General features: G+C 54.5%; 1 protein-coding gene across 1 annotated transcript; it reads right to left on the bottom strand.

The window, feature by feature from the left end:
- Window positions 1–381: 381 nt before the first annotated feature.
- Window positions 382–18,391, bottom strand: LRRC75B (leucine rich repeat containing 75B). Its single transcript, XM_054392870.1, has 4 exons — window positions 18,134–18,391; window positions 12,589–12,717; window positions 10,969–11,081; window positions 382–904 (listed from the first exon to the last, which is right to left on the bottom strand). The coding sequence occupies exons 1-4, from the start codon at window positions 18,389–18,391 to the stop codon at window positions 382–384; spliced, it is 1,023 nt and encodes a 340-aa protein (XP_054248845.1).
- Window positions 18,392–19,086: the final 695 nt, after the last annotated feature.

Below are 19,086 nucleotides of genomic sequence, written 5' to 3'. Positions count from 1 at the left end.
TGGGAAAAGGAAGAAAGGAAGTAAACTACAAGCCTCTTTCTGCTCTAGGTTCCCCCCTATCCCTTTCCCTCAACCCAATGGCTGCTGGAGGATATTCTTGACTCCGACAGTGAGACCCTGCCCGGGGACCAGGTTCACTGTAAGTCACCGGTTCCTCTCTGGAACATGGGCGATGGGTTTGGCAGCGAGGGGAGGGAGGGGAGCACGCCGTGGGGGGATGACAGGCTTGGTCTGGCAGCAGGTGGGGGGCAGACGTCAGGGAAGGCGAGAGGGTAGGGCTAAAGGGAGCCGGCCAAGCTGGCCCTCCGATGATGTCAGCGCTCAAGGCTTCTTCTCCTCGGGGCGGCTTCAGCATGCCAGCCCCGGCCTGCTGCCACCCGGTCACCTCTCGCAGCTCCGCTGAGGAAAAGCACGTGGCGGGGCGCTGGCCGCCGCTCCACTCCCTGGCTGGCTGCCCTCGTGCCCGCCGGCGCTCTCCGCGTCGCAGTCGAGTGCCTCGTAGATGGTTGGCAGCGTGGTCTGCTGGCTGAGGCGCTTGCGCAGGCCCACCAGCAGCGGCTGCGGCATGCAGGAGACGTCCACGTTGTTGCCCAGGTCCACCCAGGCCAGGCGAGGGAACTTGCTCATGTCCTTCACGGCGTCGGTCAGCTCCTTCATGGTGGCCCGCGTCAGGCGGTTGCCATTGAGGGAGAGGTGGGTGAGCCTGGGCAGTGCCCAGAGGAAGGGCAGCAGCAGCCGCACCATGTCGTCATTCAGCTCTGTGAAGCTCAGGTCCACGGAGGTGAGGTGGTGCCCCTTGCTCTGCAGGAAGTAGGCCATGCGGTGGACGTCCTGCGAGCTCAGCGGGATCCCCGACAGATCCATGCAGCCCTGGCTCACCTTCTTCTGAAGGCTGGTCTTCAGGCTGGCGGTGGAAAGGGGGCACAGAGGTCAGTAAGGGGGACCGCTGGTGCCCATCTGTGACCCAAGGGGAGAACGCATTACAGAAGATGGGCTGCAGCACTCAGCAAAGGGTTAATGGAGCTCACTGGGGAAACAAGCACAAGGTCTGTACCCTGGTGATGGAAAGGGGGCAGAGAGGTCAGAAAGGGGACCACTGGTGCCCATCTGTCACCCAAGGGGAGAAGGCATTACAGAAGATGGGCTGCAGCACTCAGCAAAGGGTTAATGGAGCTCACTGAGGGGAGTAAGCACAAGGTCTGCACCCTGGTGATGGAAAGGGGGCAGAGAGCTCATTCAGGGGGACTGCTCATGCCCATCTGTGACCCAAGGGTGAGAGTGCTGTGACAGAGGAGAAGACGTTACAGAAGATGGGCTGCAGTGCTCAACAAGGGGTTAATGGAGCTCACTGCGGGAACAAGCACAAGGTTTGCAGCCTGGTTCTGGGCAGGCTCTCAGCGCTCGCATACAGACTTTGCCAGGATGCTGAAGTGTCTTCCTCTGGTGCATTACAAAGGGTTTGTCTGTGTGTGCGAGTGCAGACGCCCAGGCAGAGAAAGCACAATCAACCGAGGCAAGCAAGCTCTCCGAGGGCACTGCTCTGCAGGGCGTGGGGGGCTCTGCCTGTGCCACCTCTCCACGTCAATGCCAAGCTCTGTTGCAAACAGTGCTGCAGGGCCACTGCAGAGGACAGCAGTGCTAAAAGGCTGAGAGGAATAGGTCTTTTCTCAGGAAAACTGCACTCCAGGGGTCGATGTGCTGCATGTCCCTTTAAAAGCCTTCCCAAGCAGCACTCAGTCAGTAAGCAGCACCAGTGGCTGCCTAGTTGGGTCTCTGTGGTCAGCAGATCAACTGGGATCTGCTGCAGCTATGAGGAGCGGAGGGCATAAGGGTGTTAAAAGTAGCCTAGGGAGATGGCTCCAGCCATTTCTTTTGCTATCTGCCTGCGAGTGGAGTGAGGAGGGTGTAGGTAAGCTGTGCAGCAGGCAAAGCTGTGCTGTGGGGCTGTTGGGTGTGCAAAATGAGAGGGATGTGGAGCTTTACGGTGGACTGTGGGTTGATGAGAGTGCTGTGAGAAGTGAGAGCTGTGGGGCTGTAAGGAGCTGGGGGGGAGGGGGAGTATGTTGCAGGAGCAAGTAGAAATGTGTGTTGGTGTAACATAGGAGAACCTCATCCCTCAGTGCAAATGATCCTGGTCTGGCTGTCCCTTCTGACACACCCAGCTTGAAGGGTAGGGGACCACTCAGCAGGACCTGCACTAGTGTCATGCATCATGAGCTCAGGGGGTCTGTAAGTGCCTTGTTGAGCTTGGGAAGGAGCAGGGTGGGTTAAGAATTAACTACCAGTCTGAAGGTCCCCACTCTTCCTATCTGGCTCTCTGTAGTGTCCTGCACACGTGTGGCACAGCCAGTCCCTGAGAGCAATGGGGACATGGGGACATGAAATTCCCTCGGAGGAGGCTGCAGCACCGCAGGAGCTCCGTGGCAGGTGAGAACCTCCCTACCAGCCTCAGTGTTGCAGCTGTGGAGAGGCTGTGATGCTGCCTCTGTAGCTTTTGCCTGGCACATGCAGTTCATGGCCTCCTGGCAATCTCAGCCCTTAATAAATCCCTGTGGGCAGGTGGAAGCACCACAGAATAAATGTGCATCAGTGCAAGCAACAACCTTCCCTGGGCACCTTTGACACTGGCAAACCCGGAGCTGTGCTTCCTTGTAGGAGCGTGAGGTGGAAAGACCTCGTGGCCTGCCCTCTCACTTCTCAAGCCTGCAGATTCCTGCTTCAGATGTAGCAGCTCTTTGTTCAGGTTGCTTCCTTGTGTCCTCCTGTTTCCCATGGGAATTTGCTATGTGAAGCTGAGGCTGGGTCTGCAAGCATCTCACCTAACGAACTCTCGTGGCAGAGAGGCAATCCATGTGGAAGGACTTCTATGCAGACCTCAAGGTCTCAAAGAGCCTTAGGTCTTGCCTCATGTTTGAGCCTTACATGACCCCCAGACCACTCCTCGAGTGGCTCAAGGAGGGGCAGGAGGAGCAGTGCTTGTCTGTCAAACAGCAGGGGCTGGTGTACTGGTGAATCACAACTGGTCTGAAGCACACAAAAGAGTTCCCCAAAGGGCCTTCACATGATGGTGGCACTTTAGATCTCACCACTACTAGGGCCCCAGGGACAGAATCATGAAGAATTAATCAACCACACTGCTTGTAGCAGCAGTGCATCTCTCTTAGCTGCTGCAATAGCAGTAGGAGTTGTGAGCTCCTATGTGGTGCAGTCTGAATGGCTCTGGGCTAGCCTCCCCTTTCCTACAAATTCAAGGAATGCTTGATCCCAGCCCAGGTTGCCTGGGAGCTGTATTTCAACTCTCCTGGAAAAACAGGAGAGTTGTTTTTTTTTTGTATAGTTTGTCACCAGCCACTGGCAATGGTGTAGCACAGCCTACCACAGGAGAGGGTTCAGCTTGTCAGGGACTGGCTTGAGAGCTGGAAGAGTCTCAGATTTGCCCTGGTAGGGTGTAATGAATCCCCTTAGCTGTGCCAGCTGTTTTATCTGGGTGTTTGATGAGGAGTACTCCTTTCAGAAAAAGCACAGTGCAAGTGTGCAGGGACAAATCCATCTTGAGCAGGAACCTGACCAAAGAAACAGCCCCTAAATATAGTACAGTGGGGGCTGCTAAAAAAGGTGACAACATCAAAGCCTTCTCTGGCCCATACTGATTTAGAGCAAGACTTTGCTGGGGGTGTAGGAAATGCAGGATCAGCACAGAAGCAAATCTGGAATTCTATGCCTGTTTGTGCAAACACAGCCTGTGGCTCCTGGAAATTCTCCTCCCCAGAGCTGTCAACCCCATGGCACATCCTGGGGATGGAGAGCGGCATAGGAAGGAGACAAACGCAGGGACACCCCCAGCCGCAGTTTGGTGTGGGGACCACTAGAGGGCAGGCCGGAGCCAGCGCCGCTGCCCTTGCCAGGCCTCGGCGTTCAGGTCCGCGGCTGCAGCAGAGCCTTCCTTACCGGGGGGCGGCTTTGAAAAGCCCTAGGGGTCCCTCCTGAGTGACTTGGCTGCGTCTGCAGACAGCGCTGAGCGCCAGGAAATGTCAGACAGATAAAAGCGATCTGCTTGTCTGCCTCTGCCCGTTAAGCCTCCCCTCCTGTTGACTGCCCTGCATGGTCCGCAGCAGGAAGTCATGGATTGTGCTCTGACCACAGCAGGTACCTTCTGCTGCTCTCCCCAGAAACAAGCCAATACCCCAAGGAGGCTTTAATCAAGCAGACAAATTATCTTCCCTTAATTGATTCTCCAGACTGGACTGCTCCTGGCTGAGTGTGCTTAAACCCTCCTGCCTCCTGCCCTGTGCCAGAGCCCTCCCTCCCTTCTTGGCTGGCTTGTTTTTCTTTCTTTTCCTGTTGGTTTTTTTTTTTTTTTTTTTTTTCTGCTTCCTTTTGCCCTCATTGCTGTACCTGCCAGGGTGACTCTGGGCCTCCTGTCTCAGCACTGTGAACTCCTCCTGTGTTTCAGTTCTTCTCTTGCCTATAAAAATGCCTCTGGTAGGGATGTGTCTGTAGAAGCCTCGCCCTGGTGGACATAGACCCTTATGCTGCAGCCAAGCCCTCAGCTCTCTGGTAAGTGCTGAAGCATGAGATCTGACACCCCAGGCATGCTGTGAACCCTGGCAGCTCTCCTCCTTGGTGTTTTCTGCACAGCTCCAAGAGGAGAAGCTCAATGCCATCCCTGGGGCAGGGCACAGAATAGCTGCCCACTCCTCCTGCTCTGTTCCTGTAGAGGTAAAGACATCTGCTGGCAGCAAAGGGACAGGCTAGGTGCTTTACTCTGAACTATCTCACACTTGAGATGGGGTTTTTGAGCTCTGCTAAGCTCTATTTCTCTTGGAGGTGGGGGGCATGCTACATAGGGCACCAAGCTCTCAGACACTTGTGCAGCAGCTGAAAAAATGCCAGGTTTATTTCCAGGGAAATGGGTCATCTATTATCCCCTAATTTCTGCAAGTAAAATAGGCTTAAAGATTGCTTCAGCTGCAGGAGCTTTTCTCTTTGTGTGGAACAAAACAGCTACTTAGCAGTGTGGGATGCCCATGGGACTGGTGGGCAGAGGACTGCAAAGCACTGGAGGCTGGATTAACCTCATGCTGCTGCAACTGGTACTGTGTGTCCAGATTCTGTAGTTGTGGGGTTTGCATCTAACAAGGATCTGGACGCTGGGTGGGGGGAAAGCAGATTATGTTTGTGTTACCTGCAGCAAGCTTAGAGAAGAAACAAAACCCCCCTCTCCCTCAGCTGCTGCAGAAATGGCTGCAAGAGAGAAATTCTGAGAAATTCTGAGCAAGAAGAAGGCCATCAGCAGCCTGTCTGCACCTAGATGCAGCAGCGAGGGTTGGTGCCTGCCTCCTCCTGTGTGTAAGGGTGCAGTGCCCTGCTTGCAACCCCTCCCAAGGGCTGAGAGCTCTTCTAGGTGCATCCCTTTGTTTCTCACATGGGAAAAAAGTTGTTCCTTGCATTATTCCCCAACTCCCTGCTGAGGTCTGTCCTTTCTCCCACTTATCCCTTCCCTAGCTGCCAACTCTACTCTTCAGCAGGCATTAGCCAGTGGCCCCCAGGCTGGACCATGAGCTCTTGGCCATGTGATATCCACCCAGGATCAACTTGGTCCATGCAGGGGGCTGAGAGACCTGCAGGTGTCAGAAGAAGGTTTTCTATCTCTTGATCAGAAATGTGGGAAAGGGATAAAACCATCTTGTGTCTGCCTTGTTTTGTGCCTAGGGTAAAGATCTTCCTCTCCCCACGTAAGGCTCAGCCACTGTTCCTGACTCCCAGGAGCTAATCTAACATAAACTAATCCAAGAGCTGTGTTGAGATAAAACAATTAGGAGACCTAAAATTAATTGCTGGTTATTAGTCTCCAAGGCCTGCCCCGGGGGACCTAACCCTTAGACCTCAAAGCTCTTCCAGGCTTCGAGTCCCTGCAGCTGTGGGCTTGCAGTTTGTCCCTAGCATTGAATCCCTCCAGCTTCTTGCTCATCAGCTTCATTGGGTGATGGCTGCAGGGTGGTAGCAGCTCCTGGCTGTTGCTCTGGTGAGCCTTGCAGCAGCCACAGCAGTGCCTCAGCTCCTTAGCTTTCTGGGGTTTGGAGGAGCTTGTTCAACTCATGAATGTCCAGGTTCTTGCAGTCTCAGCCTCATTTCCTTGTCTCCATGCTGTGGAGGAATGCTGGCAGGACATGGGAGAGGACTCCAGCAATGAGAGATGCCCACCACTTCCTGCCTGTCTCTAGGGAATTGCCAGCTTTCTCCCCCCCCCCCCCCCCCCCCCCCTTACTTTTATGTTTAATTTGCTTCCAAATGCAAATTTTTACTGGTGCCAGAGATTCTCAGGATGGTGCATCCCCTCCTTCATCAACAGGCACTGCCAGGAGTGGCTAATCAGCCAGGAGTTGGGTCTCTCTTGGCTGGTCTTGCTTGCACAGCACCCAGAGACAGTCACCTTTGGATGGCTTCTGTGAGCAGTGGTTTAGGGAATGGACTCCAGGAGTTCAGCCTAATCCTTAACTTTGCTTCCCTGTGGCACAGGGCTGGCTGCTGGGCAGGGCTGGCTTCAGCTGCGCCTAGTGGGATGCAGCAAAGGGCAGAGAAGCCTTAAAAGCACTGACTGAGACTAACCCAGCCCAAGCTGTCCCAAGGCTGGGGCCAGCACCTCTGTGAAGATGGAGGCAGAGCACAACCAGGCCACTCCCATCAGAAGCCTCTTACTCAGATCTCCATCCTTGCACTCAAGCTTTTTTGACCTCAACCATGAAGACAGCCCTCACCATGGAGAGAAGGGAGTGCAAAGGTAGCCTTTCTCCTACCACCCTTCTCCTACAGCTGGGGTGGGACATGGATATCTCTAGATGATGCAGCTGAGTGTCCCTCCTCCTGGCTCTTCACTCTATCATCTTCACTCTGACCTTGAAGGTGCTTTTGTCCTCTGGTTGTGCCTCCTTGTTTGGGTCTGTCCTAGCAAAGCAGGGAATAATGCTGCCTCCTCACTCTAGGTGTCATGTATCGGTCTCTGTCCTTGTCACAGCTTCAGGAGCCATGAAGGCAGAAGGTCTCTGCTGATTCCTTTGAGCTGGGATCTGCAAGCCAGCCTCCACTATTTCACTCATTGGCTATCTCTCTGTCAGAGTGTCCTGCTCCTTCTGCTTGTCAGCCTTGGTCTTTTTCTTCTGCTTTGTGACAGGGCAGTGTCAAGCTGCTGGATGACCCTTTCTGTTATCTCCAACAGCCTTTGCAGATGTCCTTGCGTCTTGATGCTGCTGGGAACCCTGGTCATGGGCAGCCTTTGGGTATCTCTGCACTGTAAGATGAGAGAAGGGGACAGTTTCTGCCTCTCTCCACACAATTTATTCACCAGTTCACATCTGTCTAGCTGGCATCTCTGAGCAGCAGCTCCTGGAAAGCATTGTGGGGCAGTTCCTGTGCTCCCATATGAGGTGGGAGTGTTACCATGTGGCTTTAGTTAACTGATGGTATTTTCTAACTTGGCTTCCTACCTCTGAAGCAGGAATGGTGGTGCCAGTTTACCCTGTTGCATAAGGGTGACTCGAAACTGTAGTTAATATTCACCTCATGCCATGTGAATGCTCAGGTCTGCTCTGCCAGGGCTGTCAGCTGCTGCCCTGAGTGATGCTTTCAAGGAGAAGGAAAAAAAAACAAAAGCTCTAAGGCCCTTTGGAGCTGTTTCCTTGCAGCCTCCTCACCAGGAGTGCTTTGATTGCATTCTAAAAGTGTCTCCAGTGCCGCAGTGGCTGAGCACTGCACATCAATAATGGAGCCAGAGGAATGAACCCAGAAGGGAGCCTCAGTTCTCCACTCAGCTTGGGGATAGCCAATGGAAACTCACTTAGATGAGCTCAGTGGAACTGCAGTGAGGCTTGTGAGAAGGGAGGCCCAGCTGTGTGTGCAGTGTGGGAGTTAACTCCATGCACTCTGCTGCTTTTGTGATTGCCTCTGAACAGAGGGCACGGTCCCAGCTGTCCTGGCGTGGCTGTGTACTGAAGCAGGAACCACCAGGATGCTCAGGGGACTTGAGCCCTGTGAAGAGAGACTGAGAGCCCTGGGGCTGTTTAGTCTGGAGAAGAGAAGACTGAGAGGGGATCTGATCAATGTCTATCAATATCTGAGGGGTGGGGGTCAAGTGGAGGGGGCCAGGCTCTTTTCAGGGGTGCACAGTAATAAGACAAGGAACAACAGGTACAAGCTTGAACACAGAAGACTTCACCTCAACATGAGGAGAAACTTCTTTACAGTGGAGGTGACAGAGCACTGGAGCAGGCTGCCCAGAGGGGTTGTGGAGTCTCCTTCCCTGGAGACTTTCCAAACCCACCTGGATACATTCCTGTGTGACCTGCCCTGGGTGATCCTGCTCTGGCAGGGGGTTGGGTTCAATGATCTCTTGAGGTCCCTTCCAGCCTCTAACGCCCTATGATACTGTGAGTGCTTGAAGAACTGTATCTTGTCCTTGCTGCTTTACCAGCCCCTAGGAGGCTCAGGTTTGTACTTCCTGGGTGTTCTGATTCCTGCTGAGAGTAGATGGAGTCCTAACTACAGCTGGCTGGTTTCTGACCCACTGGTTTGCTGTCTGGTGCTGGGGAGGAACACTTTCTACATGATCCAGCTCCAGTACTGCAGGTCCTTTCTGTCTCCCATACACCTCTCCATGACAGCCCAAATGTAATTAAAACCTGGCAGATGCTCTAGGCTGCCTGTGTGGCTGGGTGGTTAATTATCTGCAGGACCCATCTGACAGGCTGTCAGGGAGCAGAAATCACATTGCAGGAGAGAACAAGGGGGACCCTGCCTCAGCTCTCTGAAAGCCAGAAACCAAAGTCCAGGAGACTGAGAAGTGCAAGAGGAGAATTCAGTTCTGGATGTGGCCTCCAGGCACCGATTCCTCCCTGCTGACCCAAATCCCCACCAGACCTCTTGCTGCTACACCCCTGCCTTGAGGGGACCTTGAAGGCAGGAAGGGTACGAGCCAGGGGCACGGGCTCAGAGGCAGCTCTTAGTTAAATACTCCCATGAGCAGACAGAGGGAGGTGGAAACCTCAGCCCAGGTGAAGACAGCCTTGCCCAGCCTGAGCCCTGATCTCTCCACATGCAGAGCTATTTCTTGCCTTCTATTTTCCTGCAGCAGCCTCAGATGCCAGCTCCACAGGCACCTCTTGATGCAAACTGCAAAGCAGTTCCTCTCCAGCCTTAAGAGAGGAAGCTCCGCTCTTTAATATTTAATCAGAATGATTTTGTGCCTTATGTAACACCATCCAGCTAGGCCTGGCTGCCAGGCAAGGGATGCCCACCTCAGACTTGCATTTCCATCCATCACCCATTGTTGCCCACTCCCTGACTTTGCTCACAGGTGCTCTGGACTTGGCCAAGACTTTGGGCCTGGCCCCTCTGTGTGGGGCTGAGGCTCCCGGGGCCCAGAGCCCTTCCTCTGGCCACAAACCTGTTCCTTGTGCTGTTAGTGCTGCGTTTGCAGTAGGCAGTCCTCTGCTCTCCCTGGGCTGACCTCCAGTTTGACTCTAGTCTGGAGCCCAGCTGAGGAAGAGATTTGGTCTGCCTAAGAAAAAAAAAAAAAAACAGGAGTGTGGGGGTAGAGGGTTGAGTTAAATAGTGAGAGGGAGGAATTTCTTCACTTGGAAAACCAGAATGAGCCTGGATTTCAGCAAAAGGGAGCTTGGAAAAGAATGGAGACAGCCACCCTCTACTGAGCTCTCCCTGCTTCCAGCACTTCTCTTGAAGCCTCTCTGTCTTGGAGAGGAGAGGGATGAGGTCAGACCTGCTTTCTGCATCCTGCATCTCCAGTGCTCTGCAGGATCCCATAGGGGAAATGTCATCTGAGGGAGTCTGGAAAAGGACTTGCTCAGCTCAGGCCCCCTGGCCTTGTTTTGTGCCACTGCAAACTGGCAGTAGCAGTCCTGCCTCATGAGGGGCTGAGGGTGAGAGCACTGAAACTCAGGAGGCTGGTAGCCTGGAAACCCTGGAATTAGGGGGCTTATGCCTTGAGCTGCACCAAGGATCTGCCTCCTAGAATGAAAGGTCCAATGCCAGTGTGGGTTTCCATGGGGGACTCTGCATTGCTGGCACATGCATCAAAGCCTCTGAAAGTCTCAAGGAAGCCCAAGGCCATTTCCAAAGTGCTGCCAATGCTGCATTTCTTTTCCTCCAGCCCTGCATTTATCCCTGTGAAGCTCTTTTCTTAGTTGCTCCTCTGTCCTGTCTTCAGCCCTGGTGAGCTGTGTCACAGGAACAGGCTTGGCTTGGAGAGAAGGAGGAGAGAAGGTGTGGATTTAAAACAAGCAGGGCTTGCTCTTTGCCTGGTTAGAAAAGCCAGCATGAGCCAGGGAGAGAGCCAGGGGGGGTGTCTGGGGGTGTCTGTGGCAGTGCAAAGCAGCAGCCATCTGGTACCCCTGGCCAGTGTGCCTCGGAGTGGCTCCCTGTGTGAGGCTCTGCATCACCTCTGCTCCCTTTCCTGGTCCTGGCAGAGGAGAGGGAGGTACTTAAGGATGGTCACCTCACTGCCAGCCACCCCAAGACAGTTCCTACTGAATGGGGTGGTGAGGTTGTGATACTGCCTTGTAATAAGAGACCTTTCCCCTGCGCAGGGAAGTTGCCCTGGGGTAGACAAGGACGATGGTCCTAGGGCCAAACATGCTGCAAGCCCTAGCAGGAGGTCTGTCTGTGCTGTGCAGCCAGTGGGATTGACTGCAGTGCACTTGGGAGAGACTGAGGAGCTGTAAAACAGCTTAAGAAGTAAATAACAAAGCAGGCCAAGGAGAGGGCTGTTGGCACTGCCCTTCTGCTGGCTGGGGCTTTCTAAGAGGCTGAGGTGGCTGCCACACAGGTTTTCATTCCTGCCCTCGGAGAAGGGCAGTAGTGGCAGGCTGGGATGGTGCCTGGCTGCAGCACAGTTTCTCCTGGCATACCCCCACCCCACTCCATGCCCATCCACACTGTCCCTGCCAGGCTGCTTACCACATCTGGGACTTCCTGCGGGGCACGCCGTGCTGGTGCCATTTGGAGTGGGGGGTCAGGTGGTAAATCAGCTGCCTGCAGATCCTGTCCGAGGACTTCCAGGGGTCGTACTCCTGAAAGCAAAGGGACAGCTCACACCGCAGCACCACCGGCAGCGAGGGCGGGGTCAGAGGAAGGCGGGAAGGAAACGGAGCTGGTAGCGGAGGAGGGACACGTGTGCAAGGAAGGAGATGAAGGGAGGATGAAAGAGAGGTGGTGGGAAGGGCTGAGGTGCCTCTGCCACATGCCATCTCCTCCTGGGGTGGAGGAGGAGCAGTAGCAGCCCTCCAGCTGTGGCAGACTGTGCATTGAGGGGTTTGCAAGGTAAACACATAGTAAAGCTGTCAGGGAATGTGCTAATTTGCTCTTTATTGCCAGCAGCTCAAGTGCTGCTCTGTGGGCCAGCAGCTGCACTGTGGCTTTCTTAGGCTGCCATGGAATCAGCTGAATTCCCCAGGCAGGCACTGCCAGCCTGTGGCTCTTCTGCTGTGACAAGTGCAGAAGGATTCCAGCCCCAGTGCTCAGCCAAGCACTGGTCCCTGTCCCAGCTCTTCTAGGAACACCCAGGGCCTGGCCAGTGTGTTTGGGTTGGGTACTTTGCTCTAGAGCAGGGAGGCTGCAGCTGGCAGCCTGCTGTCACCTGCAGCAGCAAACCTTTCCGAGCGGCTGCACGTGCACAGCAGCTGGCATGATGCTCTGCCAGCCTTTGCTGGCTCACAGCTGAGAATTACCCTCCTGTTCCTGCCCATGTCCTCACTGATTTAATTTCCACTGACAGACTGGGAATTACACTCAGCCTGCTTGCCTCTAATGCAGTTACCCCCACCAGATGCTCAGCCAGTGCTGGAGAGGCGACGTGGCCTGCTGATGTGTGTGCTGGGCAGGGTGCTGAGTCTCTCCAACCCCTTTAATTACACTCCTGCTGCTCTGAGGGTAGCTCAGGTTCTCCTCTCCTTGCTGGCAAGCGACAGCACCAGAGGAAATGGTTTCAAGCTGCACCAGGGGAGGTTCAGCCTGGATATTAGGAAGTATTTCTTCAGTGAAAGGGTTCTTAAACCTTGGAACAGGCTGCCCAGGGCAGTGCTGGCATCACCATCCCTGGAGGGGTTTAAGCAGTGTGTGGTGCTTAGGGACATGGTTTAGTGTTGACCCTTCAGTGCTGGGTCAAGGGTTGGACTGGATGAGCTTGGAGGTCTCTTTGAACCAGATGTATTCTGTGATTCAACATCTTCCTTGGGAAGGGGGAAAATGTCTCTCTCTGCAATGGTTCACGTGTCAGTGCAGACAGGCACATGTACCTGCAGGACTGGAAAAGAAAGGGGGAGGGGGGAGCTATGCTGCTGCAGAGGAAGTGTGGCCTGTTATCTGCTAGGCACTTGGGTAATGTCCCCTCATCCTGCCACCCCTGAAGGGCACTGCACAGCATGAGGTTGGAGATGGTCTGATAGAACAGCTGGAGATGAGGTCAAGTGATATGTGGTTAAGAGGTCCCACTGTACTCTGCCATCAAGTTCACTCTTGCTCCCCAAAAAAAGTCAGCTCCTGTTGCAAAGTGGTTTTTGAGCTGAGGAAAGGGCTCACCTTTTTGGGACACTGCAAATCTCTAGCAAGGCTCATCAGCAAGTCATGGGAGATGGGATCCACCAAGTTGAGGAAAGTTGCATTTTTGTAGAGCACTTCATTGAGGAATGTCCCTTCCAGTCCCAGGTCCTGCAAGACAAAACAGTCAGACCCACGGGTATCCTTGGAGCTGTAACCATGAGGTGTATTCAGACTAGACAGTAAACCCTGATGAGGTGCCAGCTGGTTCCTCAATACAGGAGAGTATCCTACAAAGGTGAAGCAGCTGCCTCTGACCCAGCATTCCCACGATGGGGGATGTGGAGAGCCAGCAAGCTGAATGAGATCAGCATTAAGATGACCTAATCAGCCTAGGCACTGCCCACCACCCCATCCCACCCCATCCCACCTACCACAGGAAGGTGAGGGCAGGCACTACCCTTCCCAGACTGGCTGGAAGCCAGAGAGGGCAGGCTCCAGAGCAGCTCAGTTTTGTCAGCCTGTCTGTGTGAATGTGCTGAAGCAGCTGAGTAGGAGGGCTGGCTCTGAACCTGCTTCTCTAGCCTCAGCTTTGTCAGGTGTTTGGATGCTTCCACACACTCTGGTGGTGGCAGGCTGATTAAAAGTCCTGCCCACCACTATGAGCTTAGCTGTGCTTTGACTTTCTCAGCAAGCACCTGGCAGTGCTGTCTTCTGGCTGTAATGGTAAGTTCATAGCTACACAGCACTCAGGGGGAGTCCTCTTCCCTTCTTCCTCAGCATGAGCCAGGGCAGTATCTGTGGTCTATGCAATGTACCTGCATGGACCTAGGTATGAGGCACCTTTGGACATGCTGGAAGAAGCCTCAGCAGCTTTGGGGATAAGAAGATTCCCAGGAGGCAAATTTGTGATATTACCAAAAACCAAAACCAAAACCAAACCACCAACCCCCCTAAGCTGTTTCATACTAAGAGGGAAAGCTAAGATCTAATATATGACAGTCAGGAGGTGCCACAGAGCTGTGAAATAAGCATCTGGGAAAGAGACAGATCCCACACTCACAGGAAAATACCCTGAGGGTGGCAAAATATCCCCAGGAGTAGAAATGCAGAGGAGAAAAGCTCCTGAATGCAGATAGTGCTGGGTTTGATTCAGCTGACAAGGAGGCTCAGCTGAGAGAGGAAACAAGTCTTGTGCCCATTTTGTGTGCTGCTGCCAGGAGAAATGAATAAGCAAGTGGGTGCCCCATATGTTCACACTGCTCCAGGAAGTCTGCTGCAGGCATCACCCAGCCAGAGATGCACTGAGAGCTCAAAAAGAAAGAGAGAGAGATGCTAAAGGAATTAGCTGTACACACAGGCATCACCAGCAGGGGTGGAGCCAGTAGCTGGTAGAGGTGTGGGATCTTAAACCTAAGCAGCAATCAGAACCAGTCCTGCATCCACTCTCTCCTGCTCTAGACAGGCATGGATCAAGCAGGGAACACAGTTGCAGAGATCTGGCTACAAATCTGGTGGGGAAAGGGAGAATCATAAAATTGTTAGGGTTGGAGGGGACCTCCAGGATCATCCAGTTCCAAACCCCCTGCCATGGGCAGGGACACCTCACACTAGATCAGATTGCTCAGAGCCACATCCAGCCTGGCCTTAAAAACCTCCAGGGATGAGGCTTCCACCTGGAGAATGAAACCAAACCCTTTACAGACCCATCACAGCCACAAGCAACCAAGGAAGCCAAGCAGTGGATAATAAATCTTATGAGGAGTGACTGAAGGAGCTGGGGATGGTTAGTTTGGAAAAGAGGAGGCTGAGGGGAGACCTCATTGCTGTCTACAACTACCTGAAAGGAGGTTGTGGAGAGGCTGCTGCTGGTCTCTCCTCACAGGTAATTAGAGATAGAACAAGAGGGAATGGCCTCAAGCTATGCCTGGTAGGTTCAGACTGGACATTAGGAAAACATTTTTCCCAGCAAGAGTGGTGAGGGATTGGAATGTGCTGCCCAGGGAGGTGGTGGAGTCCCCCATGATGGAGGTGTTTAAAGGTGGTTCAGATGTGGTGTTTGGGGCTATGGCTTAGGGCTGAACCTTGCAGAGTAGGGTTCGGGGTTGGAGTTGGTGATCCTGAGGTCTCTTCCAGCCTGAATGTTGCTGTGATTCTGTGGATCAGTCCTGAAGGACAGACAGCCACAGCCACTGCTGGCTGTGGGCCAGGAGCATCCCAAGGCATCATGCCAAAGTCTTCCTTCACCATAAGGCTTGGGGGAAATGGAGCCTCCCACGCCAAGCGTAATGTGCACGGAGGAAGAAAGCTGCCACGGGTGGCACGGCTGGGCGTGCAGCAGGGGTGGCAGAGCAGGAATTAGCCTCCTCCAGTTGGAGCTATACCCTTGAGATGAATCTGCACACCCATTATAAATCCTGCCTGCAAGGGGGTTATAAATAATGCAGCTGTAAATATCCACTTCAGATTGACAGTCCATAAATTCTTAGCCCAGGGGACGATTTCTGCTTCGTTTTACTCAACTTCCCTCTCCCTCCTTTCTTGGCAAATTTTGCACTGCCTGAAGGGTGGTTGCAGGCAGCAGCATGTTCTGAGTCTTGCCAGTTGGGTTGGCTTAGTGCTGTTGTCTTTAAAAATGACCATGTCTTGGCACAGGGAAACCAGGCTGCAACAGATTTTTGCTGGCACAAGGCTCTTGTCTCCCCTGGCTTGATGTGCCATGGAGCTGTCCAGGGCTGCCTGTACAAAGCAGGCGTCCAGGAGGGGCAGAGCTTCACAGCTGTTCTCTCTGCAGCTTTCTAACATGCTGGGGTATTGCACCTCTCTTGGTGGATCTGCCTCTGTCTGGTTTGCTTGCTTTACTTTATTGCTTTGGCAAGGGGGATGATCTCCAGAGGTCCCTTCCAATCTCTACCATTCTGTGGTTACACTCTCCTAGTATCCTAGAATCCTAGAATCACAGAATTGTCAGGGTTGGGAGGGCTCTCAAGGATCATCCAGTTCCAACTCCCCTGCTGTGGGCAGGAACACCTCACACTAGATCAGGTTGTTCAGAGCCACATCCAGCATGGCCTTAAAAACCTCCAGGGATGAGGCTTCTACCCCATCCCTGGAGCAGTCTCTACAGCTCCTTGGAGTCTGTAGTTCACAGGTCAAAGGCCACTGGCAAGTACAACTGGTGCCTGTGGGGGACATCTGCAGGGCTGGACAAGGTCAGTGTCTGCTGGGAGCAGCAGGAGGCACACGTGGAGGTCTGTGTCTTCTGGTCTTGCTGAGCACTCTGCCCACCTGAGGAGACCACAACTGTGGTTCCACCATAGCTTGCACCCTGGCCCAAGGCACAGTGATAAGGCACAGTGTTAAATGTCCTCACTGTCCACTGGACTAAATGGGTATCTTGCTTTTTATAGGTAACAAGCAGACCCTCACCTGGGACACGTTCATCTGTGACTCCAGAGAGCACTACTGCCAAAGTAAGCAGCCTGTGTGAGGAAGGACGTGCTGGGGGCTGAGCCTAGGGCTGGATTCAGCTGAGGAGTAGGGGAGACTTGTAAAAGAGAAAAAAGGCTGATCCTAGTGCTCTTTGAAGCAGGCACCGCACATGTGAGGATAACATGACCCCACACTGGCTGCCAGTTGTGTTTGGTCGTTGCAGGGTGTGGTAGATGGTAGTGGTGTAGCCCTGGCTCTGAAATCTCTGAGGACACAGCAAGCTGGAGGCTTTGGGCTGGCCTTGGATGGGTTCTTCTCTTGCTTTGCAGGAAGCCTGTGTTGTGACTGCTACAGAACACAGGTCCCACTGCTCTGTCCTGAACAGAGCGGCACTGTTTTGACATGGACAGGCATGATGGGGACCAGAAATAAGAAGGGGAACTGGAAAGGCAGTGGACAAAATGTGAGTGTTCAAGACATGGTAATTCTCAGCACAGATGTGGGGAAGCTGAGTACTTAACTGATCCTGAAAGGAGCTGGCAGGCTGCACTGAGAGGAGAGCTTAGAGAAGCCCCTCCACTCCAGATGGCTCCATGACTTAGCATTCAAACCCTGGCTGTTCACAGATGGACCTTCTTGAGACCTCCAAGGTCTGCAGAGGATTTCAGTGCTTCAGCCTCAAGGAGAGGTGCTGAGCACGACAGAAAGTGACATTCTGCAGTTCTGGCCTCTGGCATACCCTACAAAAGTCTGTTCATGTTAGATCACCACATTGGTTGAGTGGTTGCCTCTTCTTCTTCACAAGCTTCTTGTAACAGCTCCTTGCCAGAACTGCCTCATTCAGCCCTGGTCTGCCCCACTGGTGCACATGGACAGGCTTTCTGCTGAGGGTTTATCTCTCTGCACATGCAGCAAGAAAAGTGTTTGTGGTGCTGGGAACAATCGTCATGTGAACACCAAGGCAGTGGGCAGGGAAAATGGAGACATAGGTTTTTTTCAGTCCTGAGTGTGCAACTTGACTACCATGGTTGATGTGTTGTAAACCCCAGGGATGTTCAGAGACAGAGCTGTTAATGCAGCACCTTGCAGCTGGCAGTGTGGCTGTACGAGTTGCCCAGCCAGCCAGTCTCTGCTGCTGTGTACCCACACCAGGAGGGTAGTTGCCACTATGGTGAGGAACGCGGTGTGCTCCCAGGAGGAAGTAGGTCACTATCTAATGAAGAGCTGGTAGTGTTTTATGTCCAAAACAGAGGGAGGATTTGTGTCCTGTGCTACTGATTGCAGTGTTGCCTGTAGTTTGGAGAGCTGAGTTTGCCTGGAAAGTGATGGTAGCACTGAGCGATGGAAGAGATGGCTCTGCTCCAGCAGCAGGGCTCTGTCCTCAGCATCAGTTTGGCACCACACTGTCTGCACAGTGGCTTTTCTGTTCCTGAACGGTGACAGACAGGAACAAGCTCCCACTGATACACTGACCCCTTTACCTCTCAGCATAGACTGTCCCAGAAGTCCTCCCCAAAGCCATTCTGGGTTTTCCCAAAGACAGCTCTTGGCCATTCCGGCTAGGTGGGCACAACGGGATGCAGCAGCAGTGGGATGGCAGTGGCGTTTGCCCAGGGTTCATCGATCCTGAGCACACTCAGGAGCTGGCATGGAGGGATGTGGATGGGGACAGATGAGGTTTGGAGGCCCTTTTTCCTGCGTGCAGCACAACCCTTTGTCCAGCTGCCTCCCAGCCCCTCTCTCCTTGCCCCCAGCAGCCCGGCCAGGTGCCCTTCGCTCGGGCGGGGATACAAGGAAGTGGCAGGGAGCCAGGGCGTGTGTCGCCTCCCGCAGCCGCTCCAGCCTGCGCTTCGGGGACCCGCACAAAGAGCCCGGTCCGCACCGCCGAGGTGGGGCTGCAAACCCGTGCCGCCGGGGAGGGGGCTCGTAAACCCCCGGGCTCCTTGCCGCACACCAATGGGTGGGGGGGAACTGAGCCACCGGCACCGCCCGCGCCGCGGACAGCCCTTTGTTGCCCGCCCTGCTCCGCCGCCCCGATCCTGCCCGCGATGCCCTGCTCCGCCTCCCCGATGCTGCCCTGCCCTTACTGCTTCCATCCTGCCCTGCCCTGCCCAGGGGCGGCGGCCCCGGGGCCCGGCTCGCCAGCAGCATTTACCTTCCGAAGCAGCCTGAGGATGTGCACGGCGTGGTCCCGCTTGTGCTCCCGGATGGTGGCCTGGATCTCCCGCAGCCACCCCACCCGCCGCACGTAGGGCGCCGGCGAGGCTTTGCGCAGCACCCCGGGCAGCTTCTGCGGGTGGAGGAGCAGGGAGGAGAGGTGGAAGTCGCCCCGGCCGCTCTCCAGCTTGCTGGCGCTGGATTCCTCGGTGCTCTCCTCCTCTAGGCTGCTCTGCCGGCTCAGCCGGGAGCCCATGGCCGCGCTGCCGCCGCGCCGCGCTTCGGATCGGGCGGGCACCGGGCTCGCACCGGGCTCGGGGCCGGGGGCGGTGCCGACGGAGGAAGGGGTCCGGGCCGCCCCGCCTGGCCGGCTCCGCCCCTGCTCCCCGGCTGGTGGTTCCTGATACCCCCGGAGAAGCAACGTCCCAGGGGTACCTCATTCGCTTGGGTCCCTGCCCCGGCAGCCGCTGCCTCTTCTCCCGGAGGCGCCTCCTCCTCCTGGGGTTGTTCTGCCGGGAGATGCTTGGTGCAGAAGACAAAGAGAGAAGTGGGTGCTGCCGGGACCGCTCCTTGCATCCAGGCATCCTCGGGAGTTTGTTTGGGGTTTTTTTGTGGGTTTTGTTTGTTCGTTTGTTTTTCCCTGAGCAAACTCTTGAAAAAAGGGTTGTCGTGATTAAGGATAGTTCAAAACACGCCATCTGTCTGGGACTGCTTCTGTGGGCTGTGTTTTCCATCAGTCTGCTGTCGGCCCCAGGAGAGGTGTCTTGATGAACCTCGAAGGTGGCGGGATTTTTGCCCACCACCACCAGCCACCTCCAACTGATAATACAATGCTGGCGTCGTTCCTTACCTGTTGTGGCTGGAAGTGTTTTGCCCATATGCATGCCTCCCCCTCCAGCAGTGCACAGCAAGTCTAGCACATGCTTTTCCTCAGACAAAATCGCTGCCGTT

This window comes from Indicator indicator, chromosome 26 (genome assembly GCF_027791375.1).
Source record: "Indicator indicator isolate 239-I01 chromosome 26, UM_Iind_1.1, whole genome shotgun sequence".
In the NCBI taxonomy this organism is placed as follows: Eukaryota; Metazoa; Chordata; class Aves; order Piciformes; family Indicatoridae; genus Indicator; species Indicator indicator.
The sequence above is the reverse complement of the archived record's forward strand: the minus strand, read 5'-3'. Positions and strand labels throughout refer to the sequence as shown.